The sequence below is a fragment of the Paralichthys olivaceus genome, chromosome 21, assembly GCF_024713975.1.
Source record: "Paralichthys olivaceus isolate ysfri-2021 chromosome 21, ASM2471397v2, whole genome shotgun sequence".
Classification (NCBI taxonomy): domain Eukaryota; kingdom Metazoa; phylum Chordata; class Actinopteri; order Pleuronectiformes; family Paralichthyidae; genus Paralichthys; species Paralichthys olivaceus.
In genome coordinates this window covers 17,627,653-17,642,481 of record NC_091113.1, presented here as the reverse complement: position 1 = coordinate 17,642,481, position 14,829 = coordinate 17,627,653, and the positions used below count along the sequence as shown (strand labels likewise).

The 14,829-nt window shown below is 41.1% G+C and overlaps 3 protein-coding genes across 5 annotated transcripts; all 3 read right to left on the bottom strand.

Moving 5' to 3' along the window:
- Window positions 1–1,024: 1,024 nt before the first annotated feature.
- On the bottom strand, window positions 1,025–3,850 carry LOC138406120 (flagellar attachment zone protein 1-like). Its single transcript, XM_069517899.1, has 3 exons — window positions 3,692–3,850; window positions 1,361–2,902; window positions 1,025–1,244 (listed from the first exon to the last, which is right to left on the bottom strand). The coding sequence occupies exons 1-3, from the start codon at window positions 3,713–3,715 to the stop codon at window positions 1,119–1,121; spliced, it is 1,692 nt and encodes a 563-aa protein (XP_069374000.1). The 5' UTR covers window positions 3,716–3,850; the 3' UTR covers window positions 1,025–1,118.
- Window positions 3,851–5,621: 1,771 nt separating this feature from the next.
- LOC138405999 (flagellar attachment zone protein 1-like) lies at window positions 5,622–8,423 on the bottom strand. 2 transcript variants are annotated; one of them, XM_069517199.1, is made up of 4 exons: window positions 8,235–8,422; window positions 6,482–7,438; window positions 5,960–6,355; window positions 5,622–5,843 (listed from the first exon to the last, which is right to left on the bottom strand). In XM_069517199.1, the coding sequence occupies exons 1-4, from the start codon at window positions 8,256–8,258 to the stop codon at window positions 5,718–5,720; spliced, it is 1,503 nt and encodes a 500-aa protein (XP_069373300.1). In that variant the 5' UTR covers window positions 8,259–8,422; the 3' UTR covers window positions 5,622–5,717. The 2 variants fall into 2 exon arrangements, with proteins under 2 accessions (XP_069373300.1, XP_069373299.1); XM_069517198.1 differs by having other exon boundaries at window positions 5,960–7,438; window positions 8,235–8,423.
- Window positions 8,424–10,038: 1,615 nt separating this feature from the next.
- LOC138406000 (flagellar attachment zone protein 1-like) lies at window positions 10,039–12,758 on the bottom strand. 2 transcript variants are annotated; one of them, XM_069517201.1, is made up of 4 exons: window positions 12,589–12,758; window positions 10,899–11,792; window positions 10,377–10,772; window positions 10,039–10,260 (listed from the first exon to the last, which is right to left on the bottom strand). In XM_069517201.1, the coding sequence occupies exons 1-4, from the start codon at window positions 12,610–12,612 to the stop codon at window positions 10,135–10,137; spliced, it is 1,440 nt and encodes a 479-aa protein (XP_069373302.1). In that variant the 5' UTR covers window positions 12,613–12,758; the 3' UTR covers window positions 10,039–10,134. The 2 variants fall into 2 exon arrangements, with proteins under 2 accessions (XP_069373302.1, XP_069373301.1); XM_069517200.1 differs by having other exon boundaries at window positions 10,377–11,792.
- Window positions 12,759–14,829: the final 2,071 nt, after the last annotated feature.

Here is a 14,829-nt window from a genome sequence, read left to right as displayed (position 1 = left end):
CAGGGTGCACTGATATTCTGGTTCTGATGTTAGTTGAAGGCATTTTATTTTTGTCATAAATAAGACCCATCATTTGTTCCAACTGACTGAAAACACTGCTCTAATATCACACACACACACATACACACACACACACACACGTAAAAGAAACATAAATAGCTGCAAATATATACAACAATGTACATAAACACAGATTTAAACAAACAGTTTTCCATGATATAAGCCCTATGAGGCAAATTATGATAAGTGAATATGGAGTATATAAAAATGTATTTATTGATTGATCGACCAGTTTTGAAACACAGTACCACAAACTGTGTGATTTCTATTAGAACAGTACAAAAAGCACTAATATACTTTATTTACCCAACATATGCTATAATCACTTCAAGTCTTTTTCAAACAATATTAAACTATAAAATGGAAAAATGCCGTCCCATAATTCTTTGAAAAGCGATGCAGCGTCCTAGTTTTATTCTCCTGAAACGAACCAAAACTTATAGAAATCCTCACACGATCGTCTGAGCTCCTGATTTCATCTCTGTCACATCTGTCCAGTCAGGAGTCACGTTGAACAATGAGATTATTTAACTTAACTAGTTCTGACTCATCAAATACCGATTGCATGTTTAATTTTTCCTGATGGCTGCAATCTGTGTCAGATCATTTGTGAACAGACGAGATGGAACAGATCTGATGATGCAGCATTGCAACAATGAAACGGAGCTTGCTCGGTTTGTGAGCTGCTGCTTTGTAGCCTCTCGTCTATTTGGTCCGGCGCCATCTTGTTTTTTTAAAATCAGAAGTGACCACATTAGTAGGAGCGAGGGGTGGAGCCTGACTGAGAGCTCGAGGACACTGCACGCCCTCCTCCACCTGCAACCTGCACCCATTGGACATTACTAGCTGTCAATCACATTATATATACAGTTTATATCATATACACATCATGTATTTGACTCTATATGGAACCATGACTTACAAAAATGAACACCAGGGTGTATTGAGGAAGAAACAAGAGATGTTGATTAAATTTCAACTTTATTTTTTTTCAAGAGAGGTACATATTTTCTTTTTCATTTTCTTTGCCTCTTCTCCTCCTTCTCTCTTTCTAGTTTCTATCTCTTCTCTTGCTTCTTCTTCTCTTTCAGCTCTTTCTTTAGCCTCTTTTCTGCCTCTTTCTTTGCTTTCTTTTGCTCCTTTTCTCTCTTTGCCTTGTCCTTATCGGTCATCAAGGCCAGTTCCTGAAAAGACAGAGACGAGTGTGTTTAGATGTTTTCTCTTTCAGAAGCCTGAATAAGAAACAAACTTAAAGTGCAACTAGTTCTTATTTAGATCAAACTGAGCTGATGTGACTTACCTGAAGCTTGATCTGTTTCAGGATGAGCATCTTTATGTCGGCCTCGTGCTTGGCCGCCCACATCTGCTCAGTATCGCTGACCAGTTTCTCCAGCTCCTTGACTTTTATGAAGCCAGCCTCCTTCTCAGCCTGCTCACAACTGAGATGGTCCTCCAGAGCGTCAACTTTCGTCTCCCACTCAGTCTTGTTCTGGAGGATCCTTGTCTCAATGGCTTGCTGCATGCAGATCAGCTTCTGGTTGCTGGCTTCCAGTGCCATATTCTGACTGGTCAGACTGGCGATCATCTGATCCGTATGGACAATTCTGGCCTCATGCTTGGTCACCCACTTCTCTTCTGTGACCTTGAGCAGTCTCTCCAGCTCCTTGATTTTATTGGAGCCAGCCTGCTTCTCTGCCTGCTCACGGCTGAGCTCGTCCTTTAGAGCCTTGATTTGAATGAAGCCAGCCTGCTTCTCTGCCTGCTCACGGCTGAGCTCGTCCTTCAGAGCCTTGATTTGAATGAGGCTAGCCTTCTTCTCTGCCTGCTCACAGCTGAGCTCGTCCTTCAGAGCCTTGATTCCATTGGAGCCAGCCTTCTTCTCTGCCTGCTCACGGCTGAGCTCGTCCTTCAGAGCCTTGATTTGAAGGAAGCCAGCCTCCTTCTCTGCCTGCTCACGGCTGAGCTCGTCCTTCAGAGCCTTGATTTGAATGAAGCCAGCCTCCTTCTCTGCCTGCTCACGGCTGAGCTCGTCCTTCAGAGCCTTGATTCCATTGGAGCCAGCCTTCTTCTCTGCCTGCTCACGGCTGAGCTCGTCCTTTAGAGCCTTGATTTGAATGAGGCTAGCCTTCTTCTCTGCCTGCTCACGGCTGAGCTCGTCCTTCAGAGCCTTGATTTGAATGAGGCTAGCCTTCTTCTCTGCCTGCTCACGGCTGAGCTCGTCCTTCAGAGCCTTGATTCCATTGGAGCCAGCCTTCTTCTCTGCCTGCTCACGGCTGAGCTCGTCCTTCAGAGCCTTGATTTGAAGGAAGCCAGCCTCCTTCTCTGCCTGCTCACGGCTGAGCTGGTCCTTCAGAGCCTTGATTTCTGTCTGCCGGTTAGGCTCATTCTGGAGAACTTTTGTCCCCATATCTTTGAGCTTGGTTGTGAGCTCAGTGATTTGCTTGTCCAGTGCCTGTTTCTCATGCACAGTCCTGTCGATCACCTGCTCCCTCTGTTTGATGGAATACTCCAGCTCATTCACCTGGTTGCACTTTTGCTTCAGGTCACGTCTGATCTTATGGATCTCTGTCTGCTGGCTTTGGTTGCGATTACTCAAGGACCTGTACTCCTTCTCTTGGATCCTCAACTCCTTCTTGGCATCCTTGAGATCGAGCTCTAGTTCCTCCTTGAGTCTTTCATAGTCTGCATTCTGCATGCTCTCCTTTTCCTTCCGCCATGTAGCTTCTTTGCAGGACATGGCGATCTTTAGACTGGCATTTTCATGAGCCAGATTCATATTCTCGGAATCCAACTTTTGCTTTGCTTCAAGGAGGTCCTCAAATAGTTTCTCAGAGTCTGGCACCTGAAAGACACAGACAAACATATAACAGTTAAAAACACAGTCCCACACTCGCTTTGAATTAAATGTTGATGAACCAGACCAACAAATCATTGATTTAACCACAAGTACATTTAAATACAGTTTCTTCAATTCTGTTAAATACAGTCTCTACATACTAGGGATGTCACGATATGAAATTTTGGCAAACAATAAATAGCTAATAATATAGATAATTAACTACAATATTTATTATTATCATCAATCATATCCAGTTAGTTTTTATAATGTAACGTTTGGCTATTTAAAAGTAATTTATGTAATAAGTTTCATTTAGTTGCCTTATTGTGGAAGGTTGGTCAGTGAATTTGTATATCCTGTCATCATAAGCAGTATATCTGTATGGGACTTTTATTGTGTGTGTGTGTGTGTGTACGCTAGCTTGTCAGAAACCGAAAGTAAACAAGTTTTTCTCCTCTGGCTGTGAACTCCTCTGATGGAGTTCTTTGTCCAGCGTTGGTGGAAGTAAGGCTGTTTAGTCAGTTCCCTCTTCTCAACTAATGTTTTAGTGGCTCGCCCACACAAATTACGTGACTTGCGAGAGATTTCACCAAATGGTGCACACACAAATTTTAAAAAATCACTAATATGCTCATGCTAGCATTCTAGCGTTAGCACCAATGTGATGGGTTTATTTAAAGTCCATCCCCTCGCAGAATTTTTTTTTAGAGTTTGAGACAAACAATGGAAAAATAAAATAAAATCATGTAAAGTATAACACTAAAAAACATGTTTCCTGCTTAGAAACCTTACCCTTTTTGACTTGTTCTTCGGCATGTTGGCTAAATACAGGAACAGTGTAGGGGTACTAAAGTATATTCTGTCTTCTGACGGTCTCGTGTATCGAAGATTTGTGGATCTGTGGTCTAGTTTTGGAGCTGTTGGCCTCCCAATGTCTCTTCCCGAACTCTTATAGGCACTGAACCTGGCCTTGATGGCTTTGAAGTCCAGATAAATGACATCTAACAATCAAGGTCAAATATGACATCATAGACACTGTCACATGTGACATTATAGACACTGTCACATGTGACATCACAGAAACTGTCACATGGGACATCACAGACACTGTCACATGTGACATCACAGACACTGTTACAATTTTTTTTGTACAGCAAATCACAATATACATTATCTCATAATTTTCCACTGTCTTTTTGCAATGCTAACAGTGTTTTACTTGAAGGCTACATAGCCACTGTTGTTTATTGTATTTCAAATATTTCAAATGAATAAAGGAGTGTATGTTGAAATACATGGGATTTATAGGTTTTTTTTTTAACGGTGGTATCGAGAATACTGGAGTTTCATAGTATCTGTATCGACTACTACATTTTTGGTATCATGACATCTTTAATTAATACATGATATAATAAAGTAACTTGTAGAGATTTTTTGCTGAAAATAGCAGAGAAAACTGTGAGCACAATCTTAAGTAAACAAGATTTGTAATATAAGGTAGGTGTATTGTCATGCATCAGGTTAAGACGTTACATGTGACATAAGGGACTCACTCTCTAACCTTTTGGGAACAACAATATTATTACCTGGTTCTTCATTATTGCACCTGCCAAGATAATACAAGGTTTCTGGCAAATACATTCTTTTTCACTCATCTATTTTGAACAACTTAAAGTGAACCTTGACTAAATTATGAAAACAGGGTGCACTGATATTCTGGTTCTGATGTTAGTTGAAGGCATTTTATTTTTGTCATAAATAAGACCCATCATTTGTTTCAACTGACTGAAAACACTGCTCTAATATCACACACACACACATACACACACACACACACACGTAAAAGAAACATAAATAGCCGCAAATATATACAACAATGTACATAAACACAGATTTAAACAAACAGTTTTCCATGATATAAGCCCTATGAGGCAAATTATGATAAGTGAATATGGAGTATATAAAAATGTATTTATTGATTGATCGACCAGTTTTGAAACACAGTACCACAAACTGTGTGATTTCTATTAGAACAGTACAAAAAGCACTAATATACTTTATTTACCCAACATATGCTATAATCACTTCAAGTCTTTTTCAAACAATATTAAACTATAAAATGGAAAAATGCCGTCCCATAATTCTTTGAAAAGCGACGCAGCGTCCTCGTTTTGTTCTCCTGAAACGAACCAAAACTTATAGAAATCCTCACACGATCGTCTGAGCTCCTGATTTCATCTCTGTCACATCTGTCCAGTCAGGAGTCACGTTGAACAATGAGATTATTTAACTTAACTAGTTCTGACTCATCAAATACTGATTGCATGTTTAATTTTTCCTGATGGCTGCAATCTGTGTCAGATCATTTGTGAACAGACGAGATGGAACAGATCTGATGATGCAGCATTGCAACAATGAAACGGAGCTTGCTCGGTTTGTGAGCTGCTGCTTTGTAGCCTCTCGTCTATTTGGTCCGGCACCATCTTGTTTTTTTTAAATTCAGAAGTGACCACATTAGTAGGAGCGAGGGGTGAAGCCTGACTGAGAGCTTGAGGACACTGCACGCCCTCCTCCAACTGCAACCTGCACCCATTGGACATTACTAGCTGTCAATCACATTATATATACAGTTTATATCATATACACATCATGTATTTGACTCTATATGGAACCATGACTTACAAAAATGAACACCAGGGTGTATTGAGGAAGAAACAAGAGATGTTGATTAAATTTCAACTTTATTTTTTTTTAAGAGAGGTACATATTTTCTTTTTCATTTTCTTTGCCTCTTCTCCTCCTTCTCTCTGTTTAGTTTCTATCTCTTCTCTTGCTTCCTCTTCTCTTTCAGCTCTTTCTTTAGCCTCTTTTCTGCCTCTTTCTTTGCTTTCTTTTGCTCCTTTTCTCTCTTTGCCTTGTCCTTATCGGTCATCAAGGCCAGTTCCTGAAAAGACAGAGACGAGTGTGTTTAGATGTTTTCTCTTTCAGAAGCGTGAATAAGAAACAAACTTAAAGTGCAACTAGTTCTTATTTAGATCAAACGGAGCTGATGTGACTTACCTGAAGCTTGATCTGTTTCAGGATGAGCATCTTTATGTCGGCCTCGTGCTTGGCCGCCCACATCTGCTCAGTATCGCTGACCAGTTTCTCCAGCTCCTTGATTTTTAAGAAGCCAGCCTCCTTCTCAGCCTGCTCACAACTGAGATGGTCCTCCAGAGCGTCAACTTTCGTCTCCCACTCAGTCTTGTTCTGGAGGATCCTTGTCTCGATGGCTTGCTGCATGCAGATCAGCTTCTGGTTGATGGCTTCCAGTGCCATATTCTGACTGGTCAGACTGGCGATCATTTGATCCGTATGGACAATTCTGGCCTCATGCTTGGTCACCCACTTCTCTTCTGTGACCTTGAGCAGTCTCTCCAGCTCCTTGATTTTATTGGAGCCAGCCTGCTTCTCTGCCTGCTCACAGCTGAGCTCGTCCTTTAGAGCCTTGATTTGAATGAAGCCAGCCTGCTTCTCTGCCTTCTCACGGCTGAGCTCGTCCTTCAGAGCCTTGATTCCATTGGAGCCAGCCTTCTTCTCTGCCTGCTCACGGCTGAGCTCGTCCTTCAGAGCCTTGATTTGAATGAGGCTAGCCTTCTTCTCTGCCTGCTCACGGCTGAGCTCGTCCTTCAGAGCCTTGATTCCATTGGAGCCAGCCTTCTTCTCTGCCTGCTCACGGCTGAGCTCGTCCTTCAGAGCCTTGATTTGAATGAGGCTAGCCTTCTTCTCTGCCTGCTCACGGCTGAGCTCGTCCTTCATAGCCTTGATTTGAATGAGGCTAGCCTTCTTCTCTGCCTGCTCACGGCTGAGCTCGTCCTTCAGAGCCTTGATTTGAATGAAGCCAGCCTCCTTCTCTGCCTGCTCACGGCTGAGCTCGTCCTTCAGAGCCTTGATTTGAAGGAAGCCAGCCTTCTTCTCTGCCTGCTCACGGCTGAGCTCGTCCTTCAGAGCCTTGATTTGAAGGAAGCCAGCCTCCTTCTCTGCCTGCTCACGGCTGAGCTGGTCCTTCAGAGCCTTGATTTCTGTCTGCCGGTTAGGCTCATTCTGGAGAACTTTTGACCCCATAGCTTTGAGCTTGGTTGTGAGCTCAGTGATTTGCTTGTCCAGCGCCTGTTTCTCATGCACAGTGCTGTCGATCACCTGCTCCCTCTGTTTGATGGAATACTCCAGCTCATTCACCTGGTTGCACTTTTGCTTCAGGTCACGTCTGATCTTATGGATCTCTGTCTGCTGGCTTTGGTTGCGATTACTCAAGGACCTGTACTCCTTCTCTTGGATCCTCAACTCCTTCTTGGCATCCTTGAGATCGAGCTCTAGTTCCTCCTTGAGTCTTTCATAGTCTGCATTCTGCATGCTCTCCTTTTCCTTCCGCCATGTAGCTTCTTTGCAGGACATGGCCATCTTTAGACTGGCATTTTCATGAGCCAGATTCAAATTCTCAGAATCCAACTTTTGCTTTGCTTCAAGGAGGTCCTCAAATAGTTTCTCAGAGTCTGGCACCTGAAAGACACAAACAAACATATAACAGTTAAAAACACAGTCCCACACTCGCTTTGAATTAAATGTTGATGAACCAGACCAACAAATCATTGATTTAACCACCAGTACATTTAAATACAGTTTCTTCAATTCTGTTAAATACAGTCTCTACATACTAGGGATGTCATGATATGAAATTTTGGCAAACAATAAATAGCTAATAATATAGCTAATTAACTACAATATTTATTATTATCATCAATTATATCCAGTTAGTTTTTATAGTGTAACGTTTGGCTATTTAAAAGTAATTTATGTAATAAGTTTCATTTAGTTGCCTTATTGTGGAAGGTTGGTCAGTGAATTTGTATATCCTGTCATCATAAGCAGTATATCTGTATGGGACTTTTATTGTGTGTGTGTGTGTGTGTGTGTACGCTAGCTGGTCAGAAACCGAAAGTAAACAAGTTTTTCTCCTCTCGCTGTGAACTCCTCTGATGGAGTTCTTTGTCCAGCGTTGGTGGAAATAAGGCCGTTAAGTCAGCTCCCTCTTCTCGACTAATGTTTCAGTGGCTCGCCCACACAAATTACGTGACTTGCGAGAGATTTCACCACATGGTGCACACACAAATTTAAAAAAATCACTAATATGCTCATGCTAGCATTCTAGCGTTAGCACCAAGGTGATGGGTTTATTTAAAGTCCATCCCCTCGCAGAAAACAATATTTTTAGAGTTTGAGACAAACAATGGAAAAATAAAATAAAATCATGTAAAGTGTAACACTAAAAAACATGTTTCCTGCTTAGAAACCTTACCCTTTTTGACTTGTTCTTCGGCATGTTGGCTAAATACAGGAACAGTGTAGGGGTACTGAAGTATATTCTGTCTTCTGACGGTCTCGTGTATCAAAGATTTGTGGATCTGTGGTCTAGTTTTGGAGCTGTTGTCCTCCCAAGGTCTCTTCCCGAACTCTTATAGGCACTGAACCTGGCCTTGATGGCTTTGAAGTCCAGATAAATGACATCTAACAATCAAGGTCAAATATGACATCATAGACACTGTCACATGTGACATTATAGACACTGTCACATGTGACATCACAGAAACTGTCACATGGGACATCACAGACACTGTCACATGTGACATCACAGACACTGTTACAATTTTTTTGTACAGTGCCAAATCACAATATACATTATCTCATAATTTTCCACTGTCTTTTTGCAATGCTAACAGTCTTTTACTTGAAGGCTACATAGCCACTGTTGTTTATTGTATTTCAAATATTTCAAATAAATAAAGGAGTGTATGTTGAAATACATGGGATTTATAGTTTTTTTTTTTTTTTAACGGTGGTATCGAGAATACTGGAGTTTCATGGTATCTGTATCGACTACTACATTTTTGGTATCATGACATCTTTAATTAATACATGATATAATAAAGTAACTTGTAGAGATTTTTTGCTGAAAATAGCAGAGAAAACTGTGAGCACAATCTTAAGTAAACAAGATTTGTAATATAAGGTAGGTGTATTGTCATGCATCAGGTTAAGACGTTACATGTGACATAAGGGACTCACTCTCTAACCTTTTGGGAACAACAGTATTATTACCTGGTTCTTCATTATTGCACCTGCCAAGAAAAATCCAAGGTTTCTGGCAAATACATTCTTTTTCACTCATCTATTTTGAGCAACTTAAACTGAACCTTGACTAAATTATGAAAACAGGGTGCACTGATATTCTGGTTCTGATGTTAGTTGAAGGCATTTTATTTTTAAACACAGATTTAAACAAACAGTTTTCCATGATATAAGCCCTATGAGGCAAATTATGATAAGTGAATATGGAGTATATAAAAATGTATTTATTGATTGATCGACCAGTTTTGAAACACAGTACCACAAACTGTGTGATTTCTATTGGAACAGTACAAAAAGCACTAATATACTTTATTTACCCAACATATGCTATAATCACTTCAAGTCTTTTTCAAACAATATTAAACTATAAAATGGAAAAATGCCGTCCCATAATTCTTTGAAAAGCGATGCAGCGTCCTAGTTTTATTCTCCTGAAACGAACCAAAACTTATAGAAATCCTCACACGATCGTCTGAGCTCCTGATTTCATCTCTGTCACATCTGTCCAGTCAGGAGTCACGTTGAACAATGAGATTATTTAACTTAACTAGTTCTGACTCATCAAATACCGATTGCATGTTTAATTTTTCCTGATGGCTGCAATCTGTGTCAGATCATTTGTGAACAGACGAGATGGAACAGATCTGATGATGCAGCATTGCAACAATGAAACGGAGCTTGCTCGGTTTGTGAGCTGCTGCTTTGTAGCCTCTCGTCTATTTGGTCCGGCACCATCTTGTTTTTTTTAAATTCAGAAGTGACCACATTAGTAGGAGCGAGGGGTGGAGCCTGACTGAGAGCTTGAGGACACTGCACGCCCTCCTCCAACTGCAACCTGCACCCATTGGACATTACTAGCTGTCAATCACATTATATATACAGTTTATATCATATACACATCATGTATTTGACTCTATATGGAACCATGACTTACAAAAATGAACACCAGGGTGTATTGAGGAAGAAACAAGAGATGTTGATTAAATTTCAACTTTATTTTTTTTTAAGAGAGGTACATATTTTCTTTTTCATTTTCTTTGCCTCTTCTCCTCCTTCTCTCTGTTTAGTTTCTATCTCTTCTCTTGCTTCCTCTTCTCTTTCAGCTCTTTCTTTAGCCTCTTTTCTGCCTCTTTCTTTGCTTTCTTTTGCTCCTTTTCTCTCTTTGCCTTGTCCTTATCGGTCATCAAGGCCAGTTCCTGAAAAGACAGAGACGAGTGTGTTTAGATGTTTTCTCTTTCAGAAGCGTGAATAAGAAACAAACTTAAAGTGCAACTAGTTCTTATTTAGATCAAACGGAGCTGATGTGACTTACCTGAAGCTTGATCTGTTTCAGGATGAGCATCTTTATGTCGGCCTCGTGCTTGGCCGCCCACATCTGCTCAGTATCGCTGACCAGTTTCTCCAGCTCCTTGATTTTTAAGAAGCCAGCCTCCTTCTCAGCCTGCTCACAACTGAGATGGTCCTCCAGAGCGTCAACTTTCGTCTCCCACTCAGTCTTGTTCTGGAGGATCCTTGTCTCGATGGCTTGCTGCATGCAGATCAGCTTCTGGTTGCTGGCTTCCAGTGCCATATTCTGACTGGTCAGACTGGCGATCATTTGATCCGTATGGACAATTCTGGCCTCATGCTTGGTCACCCACTTCTCTTCTGTGACCTTGAGCAGTCTCTCCAGCTCCTTGATTTTATTGGAGCCAGCCTGCTTCTCTGCCTGCTCACAGCTGAGCTCGTCCTTTAGAGCCTTGATTTGAATGAAGCCAGCCTGCTTCTCTGCCTGCTCACGGCTGAGCTCGTCCTTCAGAGCCTTGATTCCATTGGAGCCAGCCTTCTTCTCTGCCTGCTCACGGCTGAGCTCGTCCTTCAGAGCCTTGATTTGAATGAGGCTAGCCTTCTTCTCTGCCTGCTCACGGCTGAGCTCGTCCTTCAGAGCCTTGATTCCATTGGAGCCAGCCTTCTTCTCTGCCTGCTCACGGCTGAGCTCGTCCTTCATAGCCTTGATTTGAATGAGGCTAGCCTTCTTCTCTGCCTGCTCACGGCTGAGCTCGTCCTTCAGAGCCTTGATTTGAATGAAGCCAGCCTCCTTCTCTGCCTGCTCACGGCTGAGCTCGTCCTTCAGAGCCTTGATTTGAAGGAAGCCAGCCTTCTTCTCTGCCTGCTCACGGCTGAGCTCGTCCTTCAGAGCCTTGATTTGAAGGAAGCCAGCCTCCTTCTCTGCCTGCTCACGGCTGAGCTGGTCCTTCAGAGCCTTGATTTCTGTCTGCCGGTTAGGCTCATTCTGGAGAACTTTTGACCCCATAGCTTTGAGCTTGGTTGTGAGCTCAGTGATTTGCTTGTCCAGCGCCTGTTTCTCATGCACAGTGCTGTCGATCACCTGCTCCCTCTGTTTGATGGAATACTCCAGCTCATTCACCTGGTTGCACTTTTGCTTCAGGTCACGTCTGATCTTATGGATCTCTGTCTGCTGGCTTTGGTTGCGATTACTCAAGGACCTGTACTCCTTCTCTTGGATCCTCAACTCCTTCTTGGCATCCTTGAGATCGAGCTCTAGTTCCTCCTTGAGTCTTTCATAGTCTGCATTCTGCATGCTCTCCTTTTCCTTCCGCCATGTAGCTTCTTTGCAGGACATGGCCATCTTTAGACTGGCATTTTCATGAGCCAGATTCAAATTCTCAGAATCCAACTTTTGCTTTGCTTCAAGGAGGTCCTCAAATAGTTTCTCAGAGTCTGGCACCTGAAAGACACAAACAAACATATAACAGTTAAAAACACAGTCCCACACTCGCTTTGAATTAAATGTTGATGAACCAGACCAACAAATCATTGATTTAACCACCAGTACATTTAAATACAGTTTCTTCAATTCTGTTAAATACAGTCTCTACATACTAGGGATGTCATGATATGAAATTTTGGCAAACAATAAATAGCTAATAATATAGCTAATTAACTACAATATTTATTATTATCATCAATTATATCCAGTTAGTTTTTATAGTGTAACGTTTGGCTATTTAAAAGTAATTTATGTAATAAGTTTCATTTAGTTGCCTTATTGTGGAAGGTTGGTCAGTGAATTTGTATATCCTGTCATCATAAGCAGTATATCTGTATGGGACTTTTATTGTGTGTGTGTGTGTGTGTGTGTACGCTAGCTGGTCAGAAACCGAAAGTAAACAAGTTTTTCTCCTCTGGCTGTGAACTCCTCTGATGGAGTTCTTTGTCCAGCGTTGGTGGAAATAAGGCCGTTAAGTCAGCTCCCTCTTCTCGACTAATGTTTCAGTGGCTCGCCCACACAAATTACGTGACTTGCGAGAGATTTCACCACATGGTGCACACACAAATTTAAAAAAATCACTAATATGCTCATGCTAGCATTCTAGCGTTAGCACCAAGGTGATGGGTTTATTTAAAGTCCATCCCCTCGCAGAAAACAATATTTTTAGAGTTTGAGACAAACAATGGAAAAATAAAATAAAATCATGTAAAGTGTAACACTAAAAAACATGTTTCCTGCTTAGAAACCTTACCCTTTTTGACTTGTTCTTCGGCATGTTGGCTAAATACAGGAACAGTGTAGGGGTACTGAAGTATATTCTGTCTTCTGACGGTCTCGTGTATCAAAGATTTGTGGATCTGTGGTCTAGTTTTGGAGCTGTTGTCCTCCCAAGGTCTCTTCCCGAACTCTTATAGGCACTGAACCTGGCCTTGATGGCTTTGAAGTCCAGATAAATGACATCTAACAATCAAGGTCAAATATGACATCATAGACACTGTCACATGTGACATTATAGACACTGTCACATGTGACATCATAGACACTGTCACATGTGACATTATAGACACTGTCACATGTGACATCACAGACACTGTTACAATTTTTTTTGTACAGCGCCAAATCACAATATACATTATCTCATAATTTTCCACTGTCTTTTTGCAATGCTAACAGTGTTTTACTTGAAGGCTACATAGCCACTGTTATTTATTGTATTTCAAATATTTCAAATGAATAAAGGAGTGTATGTTGAAATACATGGGATTTATAGTTTTTTTTTTTTAACGGTGGTATCAAGAATACTGGAGTTTCATGGTATCTGTATCGACTACTACATTTTTGGTATCATGACATCTTTAATTAATACATGATGTAATAAAGTAACTTGTAGAGATTTTTTGCTGAAAATAGCAGAGAAAACTGTGAGCACAATCTTAAGTAAACAAGATTTGTAATATAAGGTAGGTGTATTGTCCTGCATCAGGTTAAGACGTTACATGTGACATAAGGGACTCACTCTCTAACCTTTTGGGAACAACAGTATTATTACCTGGTTCTTCATTATTGCACCTGCCAAGAAAAATCCAAGGTTCCTGGCAAATACATTCTTTTTCACTCATCTATTTTGAGCAACTTAAACTGAACCTTGACTAAATTATGAAAACAGGGTGCACTGATATTCTGGTTCTGATGTTAGTTGAAGGCATTTTATTGTTGTCATAAATAAGACCCATCATTTGTTCCAACTGCCTGAAAAAACTGTACATATTTTCTTTTTCATTTTCTTTGCCTCTTCCCCTCCTTCTCTCTTTCTAGTTTCTATCTCTTCTCTTGCTTCTTCTTCTCTTTCAGCTCTTTCTTTAGCCTCTTTTCTGCCTCTTTCTTTGCTTTCTGTGTGACATCACAGAAACTGTCACATGGGACACCACAGACACTGTCAGTTAAATGTGATATTAAGGCACATGACATGGTGCAGTAAAAGTTCACACTAACTGGACAGTTGGGGGTTAAACTTTCACTCTGTCAAAACCTCCTAATGATAATGAAAACACTTACCCTGACCCAGTGGACGATTGAGGTGGGGGAGTCATCGAGATCCCCTCACCCTGCCCCAACCTTTCAGTCATTCATATATTCACATTCAAGAACCACAAATGTAACACATGACTCCACCTGTCCACTGCAGATCATATTACACGTCACTGATACAACACATGTGCTGCCTCAACTTTCAGGATCTGTCATCACCAGTGATTAGACATTGTGATGAAAGTGATTTACTCTGTTAGCTTTATTTTTAAATGTTCCACATGTCAGCATTAGAGTCCTGACAATACTCAGGAGCATGTCTCTAACAGCTGAACACTAAGTTAAACCCTATGTGAGTTTCTCATTGTTCCAAATATGGATCTGTCTTATTCTGCTTACGTTGTGAACGCAGCAGAAGCGTCTTGTTTGCAGCCAGGTCTGCATCGCTACTTTCCATGAGTGTGTGTCAGTGTCGTCACAGACTGCAGCCAATCACATCTTCATCTGAGCGTTTGTTGGATGGATGAGAAATTCATTCACACGTTAAACTGATGCTTATTTAGTTCACTTAAAGCTGCATTCCTCAAAATAGTCAATCAAATGTCTTTATGATGTGAAAGGGATGAAACCACAGAGAATCTTTACCAGCTCTGCAGCCATGCACAGCTTTCAGACCACTTCTATTGCTCATTGTTGTGGATGATGTGCTCAAACATTTTACCTCAGCAAAAGTACAAATAAACAGACCACAAATGTGATCAAGAAAAGTAGAAGTATAACATTAACTTTTGTATTTCCAGAGTGTAGCCCCCAATCATTGTGGCTGAGTCTCAGCAGTGGTCTCTTGCAAATCCATTGTAGGTGTTTCTTCACCAGATGCTGCTGCAGGTGCACTTCAGTGATTACTCTTCATGCTTTGTAAAAATGTAGTGAAGTAGAAAGTACAGATATTTGCTGACACATG